The sequence below is a fragment of the Mesocricetus auratus genome, unplaced genomic scaffold (assembly GCF_017639785.1).
Source record: "Mesocricetus auratus isolate SY011 unplaced genomic scaffold, BCM_Maur_2.0 Super-Scaffold_15014, whole genome shotgun sequence".
Classification (NCBI taxonomy): domain Eukaryota; kingdom Metazoa; phylum Chordata; class Mammalia; order Rodentia; family Cricetidae; genus Mesocricetus; species Mesocricetus auratus.
The window spans coordinates 60,969,347-60,981,362 of record NW_024429186.1 but is presented as its reverse complement, the minus strand read 5'-3'; the positions used below and the strand labels follow the sequence as shown (position 1 = coordinate 60,981,362).

The 12,016-nt window shown below is 42.1% G+C and overlaps 1 protein-coding gene across 1 annotated transcript in view; it reads right to left on the bottom strand.

Moving 5' to 3' along the window:
* Positions 1–299: 299 nt before the first annotated feature.
* Positions 300–12,016, bottom strand: part of LOC121139374 — a 29,455-nt gene continuing 17,738 nt past the window's right edge. The window contains 5 exon segments of the mRNA XM_040743077.1: positions 300–794; positions 4,346–4,436; positions 7,126–7,232; positions 10,839–10,868; positions 10,870–10,950. Coding sequence (XP_040599011.1) covers positions 678–794; positions 4,346–4,436; positions 7,126–7,232; positions 10,839–10,868; positions 10,870–10,950 — 426 coding nt within the window. The 3' untranslated portion in view covers positions 300–677.

Below are 12,016 nucleotides of genomic sequence, written 5' to 3'. Positions count from 1 at the left end.
TGGGAGCTCTATCTAGTTTCACCTTTTTTCTAGAAACGTAGAAAGCCACTCTTGGACACCCTAGAGGCCATATTTGGGAGGGGGCATGTTAACAGCCAGGTGGGGGTGATGACGCACCTCTAATCCCAGAACTAGTTCAGGACAGCCAGAGCTGTCATACCCAGAATCCCTGTCTCAACAAACAAACAAACAAACAAAAAACAAAACCAAAAAGCCTAGTGGAGGTGGCATGCAGACTAAACAGATACCCTTATGTTTGTAACAGAATAAAAGGGCAAACAAAACATTTCAGACAAATATTATCTTTACAGTTTATTTATAACCACATGCAACTACTGTGTATGTATAATCATAGGCAGCTATTTACAGGTACATGATCATACATATAAAGCTTGAAAAAAAAAAGAAAGAAAAGAAAATAACCGGGGGTGGGGGGGGTGAGGGGGTGGTGGCGGCAGCGCACGCCTTTAATCCCAGCACTCAGGAGGCAGAGGCAGGCAGATCTCTGTAGCCTGGTCTACAAGAGCTAGTTCCAAGACAGGCTCCAAAGCCACAGAGAAACCCTGCCTCGCAAAACCAAAACAACCAAATCCAAAACATAAAACCCAAAAAACTCGAAAGGGGATCTACAAAGCACCCAGGTTAACATATCACACTTAGAGAAGGTTACTTCAGTGCTAGAGAACCCTATATAAGTGAATTTGTTCAAGAGCTTCTCTGTCCATGTCCCTTTGTGGGAACACATCAAGGTTCAATGGTATCTCTTCTACCCAGGAGGACAGCTGCATATTAGTCTATGAGAAAAAAAAGCATAAACAACATGAAATTTTCAGAATGATCCCATTTAGAATTTCACAATTACCAACTAAGTAGATTACACAACAGATTTATTTTTAAAGATTTATTCTATTTTATATTTATTAATTTTGCATGCATGTTTGTATACCATGTCTGGGTCTAGTCCCCAAGAAGGCCACAAGAAGGTGTCAGATCCCTGAAACTGGAGTTACAGACAGTTGTGAGCCGACACACGGGTGTTGGGAATTTAACCCAGGTCCTCTGCAGGCACAGCAAGTGTTCTTACCTGCTGAACCATCTCTCGGCCCCCTACACCACAGGGCTGTTATTACCACAAATTGCACTAAGTTACAGAGTACCACATGAATAAATTTTGGTTGTACTCAACTTGTGGGCTTGGAGACTTATTTTCCTCTGATTTTGGAACTTGAAAAAATTTTAACAAGTTTTTTTTAAATATCAAATGTTTTTATATTTACTTTATGTCTATGAGTGTTTTTGCTTGCAGGTAGACTGTGCATCACCTGTGTGCGCCTGGTGCCTATGGAGTGCGTAAAGGGGATTATCCTGGAACTGGAGTCATGAATGGTTGTGAGCTACCATGTGGGTACTGGGAATTTAACACAAGACCTCTGCAAGAGCAGCCAGTACTCTCAACAGCTGAGGCATCTCTCCAGCCCCTTGAATACTTACATGATCACAGATGGAAACAGCAGGAATGCAAACAAAGCATAGAAAACGTGTTCTCGTTCTCTCAGACTGGAGAGGAGCGATCTCCCTCTACAGCCTGCATGACACTGTACCCTAACCCTATAAACTCTGGAGCCACCATCCTGCAAATCCGCTTAAAGTAGTCCCTTTTAAACAAATATGGAGTTGACATACACACACACACACACACACACACACACACACACACACACACACACACACACATTCTCAAGGACAGCCCTCTAGAGTCAGTTCTCCCCACCATGTGGAATCTGGGGATTGAACCCAGGTTGCCAGGCCTGAACAGCAAGAGCTGTTACCTGCTGAGTCATCCCTCACAGTGGCCTCACAGTTGTTCTCTTAAGTAAGAAAGCAACAAACTCATCAGTTTATGAATAAGATCTCTTTCATAAACCCCCCCCAACTGTTTTTCTGTGTAACTGTCCTGAATATCGTGGAATTTACTCTGTAGACCAGGCTAGCCTCGAACTCCCAGAGATCCCACATACTAGGATTATACACCTGCACCAACATGCCTAACTTTAAAATTTTTAAGCAAGTTATTATATTTATTATTTGTGTATGTATATGGCACATGTTATCTCTCTAGATCTCATGTTCTGGTTTTCTTTCTTTCTTTTTTTTTTTTTTTTTGGTTTTTTCGAGACAGGGTTTCTCTGTGGCTTTGGAGGCTGTCCTGGAACTCGCTTGGTAGTCCAGGCTGGTCTCGAACTTACAGAGATCCGCCTGCCTCTGCCTCCCGAGTGCTGGGATTGAAGGCGTGCGCCACCAACGCCTGGCATGTTCTGGTTTTCTTGAGATCAGATCTTTTGATATAGGCCAGGATGTCCTCAAGGTTATTCATGAACCTCCTTGTTGCTGTCTCTGGATTGCCAAAATTATAGGTGTCAATTTTGGCTGTTACGACAGATTTATGTGCATAGTATTAAAGCTGTTATTTTAGGGACTGGGGAGATGTCTCAGTAGTTAAGATATCTTGGTGATCTTGCAGAGGATCAGGTTTGGTTCCCAGTACCCTCACACGGTGGCTTAACCATTCCTGAGTCCAGTTCCAAGGAATCACATGCTCTTTCCTGACCAGTGTGGGCACCAAGCAGTGTGGGCGCATATACACACTGATGGGGGATGTCCTTTTGTATATATGTTTCTTTTATTGGCTGATGAATAAAACACTGTTGGTTAATAAGGCAGGAAGATAGGAGGGACTAGGAAATGAGGAGAATTCTGGGAAACGTAGGCAGGCAGAGTCAAGATGGACCAGGAGGATAGGATGTGCTGGGTGTTCTCTGGTAAGATAAGGCCATGTAGAAATACTCAGATTAATAAAAATGGGTTAATAATTAAGACAGAGCTAGCCAATAAGAAGCCCTAGTCATCAGCCAACAGATTCATAATTGATATTTTTGTGTGTTTATTTGGGGCCAAATGGCTTAGGGAAACTCTGCAAAAACATATATGCAGGCAAAATAGTTATACACATAGATAAATTTTTGTTTGCTTATTTTGAGAAAGGGTTTCTCTGGAGGCTGTCCTGGAACTTTCTCTGTAGACCAACCAGGCTGGCCTGGAACTCAGAAAGAGCCACCTGCCTCTGCTTCCTGAGTGCTGGGATTAAATGTATACCACTATCCTGGCCATAAATAAATCTTTAAAAAGTTCTCCTGCCTGTCTCCCAAGTGCTGAGATTAAAGGCGTGTGCCACTATGCCTGACCAACAATACATTTTAAAAGGGATGTTTCTATGAGAACGGAAAACTATGGTAGATCACATTACTGACAGGCAGGGTTCTCACAAGGAGGAAATGAAGATGGTAAATAGGGATTAATATATGTCTTAAACATTGTTGATTAGTTCCTGTGCTATAACAAGCACAGGCATAGAGATGGTTCAGTGTTCAAGAATGCCTAGGGAATCAAACTGCATGAAGAACAGTCTTCCACTCTACTTGAAATCCTGGGACGACTTTGACCATATTACAGCTTCTTATTGTGTATTACAGTGTCTGGATATGTAGCCCGACTGGCCTAAATGCATCCATCATCCATTCCTTCTGCTCTAAAGAACAGTACTATGATTTCAGTATTCATTTTCCCAGCTTAGTTTTTGAGAAGGGGGTTCTGTTGACCAGGTTGGTCTCAAACCAGTGAGTTCAAGTGATCCTCTGTCTCAGCCTCCCATGTGGCTGGGCTTATCCTTCCTCCTTAGCTATGATTGAGGGGAGGGAGTTAGTAACTTATTTGCATTCACTAGGGAATCTATATCCAGATATGAATTGTACTTCAGTGCTTTTGAGGGTAGAAAAATAAACCACAAAGCAGAACTTTAGCAACACAGTCTTGCCATGTCTAGAATGTTATAATAGTTATCAGAAAAAAGCAAAGTTTTGATAAGAAAGATGTTGTGGGTGGGTGATACAGATCAGTAGTAGTACAGGGCTTGCCTAGCATGCATGCGCCCTAGAGAATTTCTGTTTGTATTTTTTTGATACAGGGTATAACTGGAGTTTTCTTCCAGTCTGGTTCCACAGCCAATTCGCCCCCAAACAAACACACAAAGACTTCTTTGTCTCCTAGTCCTCCCTGTCTTCCTGCCTCTATTGGCCAAACAGTGTTTTACTCATCAACCAATAAGGGCAACATATGCAGAAGGACATTCCCCATCAACAGGGTTTCTCTGTGTAGCCCTGACTGTCCTGAAATCTTTCTATAGCCTTGAACTCAGACACCCACCTACCCAGCTCAAGAGCCTTACGTTTAATTCCCACCAAGAGCAAAATTAACTAACCAATCAACAGAAGGAAAACTGGTTACATACCTTAAAACCTAAGAGAGAATCTTGGAGACTCGGTACTGTCACTAATAGTGATCCTTGTTTTCTTACATTATGGATGATGTAGCCCCAGGCACTAGAACACGTTAAAAAGGGATACAATGAAACAACAGTAAGATAATATTGCATATTAGTCAGAATAGAGACAGTTCTCTTGTTCAATGCTTCCTCTTTTTCTCTCATACTGGGGAGAGAGACAAGCATGGTAACAATCTACTCTGCCTCTAAGTTATAACCCAACCAAGTTTGGTGCTACACACCTGGAATCCTAGCACGGAGGCCACAGGCTCCTCTTGAGCTGGAGGCCAGCCTGGAGACATAGTGAGCTTCAGGGCACCGGCCGTAGCTACAGAATTAACACTATCTCAACAAAACAACAATGGAAAACACAACCCAGGATGTAGTCTTTAATATACAACCAGCAACTGTACACTTTGCTATTTTCACAAAGATGTTGCAAACATGTATCTACAAAACGATCTGTACATGAACATGTACTGTAGTTTTATTCATAATCACCCAAACTTGGAAGCAACTATGACGTCCTTCAGAGGAATGGACAAAGTGTGATATACCAAGACAACTACATGTTGTTTGGCTCTAAAAGGAAATGCGTGCTCAAGTCATGAGGACACAGGGGGACCTGAAATGCCTATTGGTTGAGAGAGCACCTAACCTGAAAGGAATCCAGATTGCGTGATTCTAATTATCTCCAGCTGGAAACGTAACGCTCGACCTAGTGAAAAGATCAGTGACTGCCAAGGGTGAGGCTTGAGTACAGGACCAAGGGCTGACAGGGACCAAGAGATTTTTAGGGCAGTGAAACTATTGTGGTGTTTTAAGGCTGAGTGCGTGTCATTAGACATCTAGACATACACACGGGCGGCACAACACCGGGGTGAATGCTACTGTGGACTGGGGGCTTCTGGTGACCATGGTGTAACCAAGACCCAGCATAAGAAGCACTCTGTTCTGATGGGAACAATGATAATAGCACAGACTCTGTAGGTGTGTGTGTAGGGGGAGCATGCAGGAATTTTTTATCTTTCTTACAGTTTTGCTGAGAACTCAAAACCTCACTAAGAAACACAAAGCAAAAGCCTGACAGGTTAGCTTTTACTCGACGTTGGATTTTTTTTTCTGAATAAGGATGACAAAAGAAAATGCAGACGATATCTAGAAATCTAGATGGGCAAAATGTTTACCCACAGGAAACAGAACTACAGCGACACAGAAGAAATTGGCCAATTTTCCAGTTCCTGAGGGGTGTTGGCAAAGTTACAAGGTTAGAGTTCTGAGATTAACGAGATGGGGATGTGGGCTACTGGAAAGTTTCTGAGTAGGGAGAAATGAAGTTCAGAGTCACACAAGTCAAGCAGGACCAGCGTCAAAGCTCTGTCCTTTCTCTATGAGAATCAGTCCTTCAGACGGAAGCCAGGGCTGGGATTACTAGGGGCAGGGGGAGATCAAGAGTCCTGGGAAAACAAAGGGCACAGAAGCCAGAAACCAAAAATAAAATACAGACGTGTGTATTAGACCTTTTAAAACTCACATCAAGAGTGAGACCAGACCTCATTTGGCTGTCTGGAGTATTTTGGGATGGAATTCCAATGTCACACGGTACCTGTAAGGTTTCGTGGGACCAGTCAGTTCTAGAGATTAATGAAATGGGACCTGCGGATGCATTTCAGAGTGCAGTGTGTGTCTGACCAGTCCTGTTTAACTCTCAGGGTTGATATAAACTGGACGGCCTCCTACACTACATACGCCCTTGACAGTTTACCACACCAGCGGGAAGGGAGCAGCAATGAAGCAATATAAGGGAACACAGTCCTTGCAGGGAGATGGGTGAGGTGATGGGTAGCGGTATCATCTGCACTTATCTTTGGTTGAGCCTATGGCTCATAGGTTTCATAAATTTCAGAACTTCTAGTGTTACATAGCAGTATCCAATAATAAACGTCACTGTTCAGCTAGAGCTATTTTTTTTTTTAACTGGGATGTGGTCCTAAAAATGATGTATTTTAGAAGCTGATTTAATACAAGACTAAAGAACTGTATAAGCATGCTCTTTTTGTTTATGTGAGACAGGTCTCACAGAGCTCAGGATGCCCTGGACTAGTTATTCAGCTGAATTCACTGCCACAGACTAACGGAGAAGTGCATCTTCGTACGGCCTGGGTCAGAACCCTGACTAGGAGCAATGAGGGAATGAAAAACGGAGACAGTGCACGTACAGAAAAACTAGGGTTGGGTGGGCTGTGCTCTTGGATGGAGAAGTTGCATCACCTGGAAGCTCAGGGTGCTTATTACACACGGTTGAACAGGAGTCAGGGCTTATGGTATACAGCTGACAGGGACGCAGGCTTAGCTAACTCACTAGGAGCACTCTGCAGGGGAGCAGTCTTCAGGGCCTAAGCACCCAGGGGGAGAAAGCTTTGGTGGTCACTTTCTATATACTAGCAACATCTGCACAGGGAGGAGAGGAAGGATTCATACACAAATAAATACATGTAAGCTTATAAAATTAAATAACTTTACAAAACCAGTCTTTTCAAAATTTTGCATTTTGTATTTAATGCTTCCTGATTTAAATAAGTTGATATCATGTATGAAATTGTCAAAGAATAAATAAAAATTATTTTAAAAACAAGCTGAGTTTGTCATTTTAAAGTTAGCATGAACTTTTCTACCTTTCTAGTCTCTTTTCACACCTTGCTGGATATATTTTAAAAACAGGTTTCTTGCTTCAGTAAATAACATACCTTGCCTGTTCAGGCTCAGTAAGAAAATATTCGAAGACATTATTCATTACAATGACATCAGCACTTTGCAGAAGTGAACCTTGGGTACAGATGTCTGCATGAAGCACCTAAGGAAGAATGAGCTCATGTAAGAAACGAGGAGACTACATCATGCAGCCACTTAAGAAATGCCTACTGGCTTGGGATGCTGTGAAGACCACAGAGAGTTCTTAGTATCTAATAAACCCAGAAGCTCATAAAGAAGATTTGCTTTGCTGGGCAGTGGCAGCGCACGCTTTTAGTCCCAGCAATTGGGAGGCAGAGGCAGGTAGATTTCAGTGAATTTGGTCGAGGTCAGCCTGGTCCACTACTAATCGAGTTCCAGGACAGGCATGGCTGTTAACACAGAGAAAACCTGCCTTAAAACAAACAAACAAATATTTGCTTTGAATGAAATTATTTGTTTCATTATAATGTGTTCCCCGAGTCATAATTTTTTCCATTATAATTACACCATTAGGTTTAAGAGCCAAAGGATCTGGGTGTAAATTATGGCTCTGCCTAGGTAGATTTGTACTGTCAGGAAGGTACTTTTTCATGGTGGTTATCAGTCCTTATTATACAGTATAAAAATTTAAAGGTGGATATGAAAACAAAAAACCCTCAAGGAGCTGGAATGATGGCTCACTGGTTAAGAACATCTACTGCTCTTGCAAAGAACCAGGATTTGGTTCCCAGCACCCACACGGTGGCTAATAGCTGTCTGTAACTCCACAGTTCCATCACCCACCAAGAAAAAAAAAAAAAAGAAGCAAAAACAATTTGTTTAAACACTGTATAGGGCTGAAGAGTTGGTTCAGTGGTTAAGAGCACTTGTTGCTCTTCCAGAAGACCAAGGTTTGATCATCAGCACCCACATGGCAGCTCATAACCTTCTGTAACTCCTGTCTCAGGGAAGCCAGTGCCTTCTGACCTCTGTGGTGCACAGACATACGCACAGTCAAAACATGCATACACAGTAATACAATAATTACAATAATAATACGTAAATCTTAAAAAGTCCTATATAACTCAAAAACTTAAACTATAATTAAGGCTTTGCCACCACAGGCACGGTAACACTTATCTGCTCAGGAGCAAAACAAACAGATTTTACTTTAAAAGGAAGAGAAAAACCTTTACCTTAAGGCATGTGAGTTATTTTCAAATAAATATCCAAGCCTTACAAATACATGATATGCAAGGTGTTGTATGTTCTGGTTTTAAAAAAAACATTCTAAAGCTTTAATTCATTTGGCTTAGAACCTGTTGTTTTTTTTTTTTTTGGTTTTACTAGACAGGGTTTCTCTGTATTGTTTTTGGATGGCTTAGAATCTTTAAGCACATCTCTGACACAGTCTTCAATGAAAAAGAAAGACAGCTGAGCCAGAGAGACAGCTCAGAGGGTAAGGCTCTTGTCACAAACTACCCAGTTAATAATTTCAGACATTATAAACATGTTGCATGCTTGGCTATGCAACAGACATGTAAACTAATCAGACGATTTATCTTCATCCTCTTCTTATCCTTTGTTCCTCCTTTTTCTTTCCTACCTATCTTTACTTTTTATTTCTTCTTCCGGCATCCTTGTACTGCACAGACTAGGGAAAGAGGACCCAGAAGGACCAATTAATCATGGCTGCCGACAGAAGTGCTCTCAGGGTGCCAGGAAAACCCTAAGGGACGCTTAGGGGCAGGCTCTGGACTGCTGGCAGCACAGAAACCACAAAACAACCAAGCTCAACTTAGCGAATTTTGGATGGATACCTCTTATATGTGAGATATTGTGCAGGGAGACAAACCAGGTTAAACGAGACATAGTACCTGTGCCCAAATATGGTATAATATAGTAATGTGATGTAACTCTCCAATGTAATCAAAGGGAAGAGAAATGATAAGAAAGAATGAAAGTTTAGTGCTAGTCTAGAGGGAAGGGACAGGAGAATGTAAAACGATGCAGGTCAAGGGAGTAGATCAAACAAACACACGTATTACCAACACTCTACTATAATGACAACATGGAACTACTTTTTTTTTTTAATAGAAGAAGGCAGGCTGGGCTGTGGTGGCACACACCTTTAATCCCAGCACTCGGGAGACAGAGGCAGGCCGATCTCTGTGAGTTCGAGGTCAGCCTGGTCTACAGAGCCAGTTTCAGGACAGCCTCCAAAACAATACAGAGAAAACCTGTCTCAAAAAAAAAAAAGCTACAAACCAAGAAAGATGAGCGAAATATGAACACAAACAGCAGACACAAAATTTTCAAAGTTTAGCTGGGTAGTGGTGGTGGCACATGCCTTTAATCCCAGCACCTGGAAGGCAGAGGCAGGTGGATCTCTGAGTAGAGGCCAACCTACTACATAGTGAGTAGCCAGCCAAGGCTACATAGTGAGACCCTGTCTTGAAAAACAAAAACAAAAACAAACCAAACCAATTTGAAGTTTAAGAAAAACAGGGGAGAAAGCTGTAAGGAATTTAGAGGAAACTGAGAAATTGATTTCTGAACTAGAATAAATTTGACCTGCTTTGCTACAGAACCTCCTCCATAAGTAGTTGGCAGTAGCAGGTAAGGGCATAGAGAGAAATACTAAAAAGAAAAAGACCTGGTTTAAAGTTAGTTTAGGAACCTACATGCTTTTCCCCCAGACTTATTCTCTGGGTAGGATTAAACAGGGCATATGGACCAGGAGAGAGCAGGCCTAGTTGACGGGTGAGGAAATGACAGAAAACAAGGCAGCAAAGGAGAGATGAACACGGTTTGCCAAGAACTGACAGCTCTAAGCCCCTTCCTCTCTGCTAAGCTGCCAGGGTTCTCCTGATCACCCAGCTGAGACACCGGAACGCCTGCCCTAGGGGGTGAGCCCAGCCTGACAGAAGACCTTAGACATTCCCCAACTACTTACCCATGGCCACACATTGAAGAAGCTCAGCCACGGTCTTCACTCACTCAACGTGCTTAGAACCTCACCAGCGGTGTTTTCCTACTTTTTCTTTTTTTCAGATCAGACCCCCAGCTCTGTGTATACAAGGTAGGCACTGACCACCGAATCATACCCTATGTCTTGTTTCTCACCCAGGTATGAGCAAACAACCAAGACTTCACAGACTGCAGGAGTGGCTACAAAAGACCATCACTCACCCCGCACAAAACAAACAAAAGCCTCAACATATACACAGAGAAACGGTGATAGGAGAGATGGCCCAGCAGTTAGAGCGCTTGCTGCTTCTGCAGAGGACCCAGGCTTTGTTCCTAGCACCCACACGGTGATTTACAACCACACAGCACCTGGTGTCCTCTTCTGGCCTCTGTGGTCAAAGGACACTCACATGGTACACACACACACACATGCAGGCAAAACACAGACTTTTTAAAAAAAAAAAAAAAAAAAAAAAAAAGCAAAAGCCAAGAAGGAGCCTGGAAGGACAGATGGGCTTCAACAGATGCTATCAAAACAGTCATGAGCTGTACAAGGCCTTTCATTTTCAGCTTAATAAAACACACTGACAGTTAACCTCTGGAGAGTTACAGCTCTGCCACCCAAACCCTGTCTGATATGGAGAAAGAAAAGGAAACTTCTCTAATAAAACAACAGGTCAACTCAGTCAGTTTCTACACAACAGCAGCAATGGGTTAGAAAACAGAAGCAATTAGGTAAGACTCATAGAAGGTAACAGAAAACATACTGTAAAGATACCTTTATTCTGTCACCGAACTGGTATTTTTTTTATGACCATTTCTTGCAATTGGCAAAATTCTCCATTAAGCTCTACTCCACAGAGCTGCGCTGCCGAGCTGTAGAGGTAGCCCTGAAACAGGAACACACAGCACGACATAAACCAGTTAGCTTTTAAGTAGAGGTTTATATCCACTTGAATTAAAAAAATCAAACTGCCACAAAACTTCAGCATTCAGCACTTTACTGATCGGGGCCTTGACTGAAGTCCACTAACTCCTACCATACTGCTATATTTTACTTTCCTGATCAAGCTGGGCATTCAGCAAAGTCGGAAATGATGAAAGTGACCACATTCCAGCCTTTGTAATTTCTGGGGAAGTTACATCATGGCAGAGCAGGCAGGGAGTTAATGGTAGGGAATACAGTGATGACCACACACCATTTCAAACTAGGGAAGGCATGTAACTGACCAAATCAGTTAACAAGGACACGGAAAACTGCTGGGAACTGTGGTCTCTTTCTCTTGCAGAGTAACAAAATATAATTTGGAAGGGAAAGTCAGCTAATTTGCCTAATTTTTTGAGACAGTTTTCATGAAGCCCAGGCTGGCTCTGAACTTATGGCTTCTGATGCAAAGATTAGAGACATGTACCACTATGGCTGGCTTCTGATTGCCTATCAACACATGCAAAAACTACGTCTGAATTTGTAACAAGAGACACAGCAAAACAGTGATGTAATATTTCCTTCTTCTTTTTCTTTCTTTTTTTTTTTTTTTTTGAGACAGGGTTTCTCTGTGTAGCCTTGGCTTTCCTGAAACTCCATCTGTAGACTATCGGGCTGGCCTTGAACTCAAGAGATCTGCCTGTCTCTGCCTCCCACCAGCTGAAGTGATATTTCAGAAACAAAAGCAATGTGTGTATTTTGGGTCACAGAAAATCAGATACAACATATCCTTGGACATCACCCATTTAAAGATAGGGAACTAGATATTCAGAACCATTAAGCGACTTGCTATGGCCACACAAAAGTTTCTTAGGCCGATGAAATTTGTTTCTTTTATGAGTTTTTATCAAACTTCAATATGCTATTTTATTTTAATATAGCCAAAGAAAAAGAAGCCAAGTACGGAGACAAGTCTACAATCACAGTACTTAGTGGGCTAAGGCAGGAATTCAGGGTTATCTTTATTTACA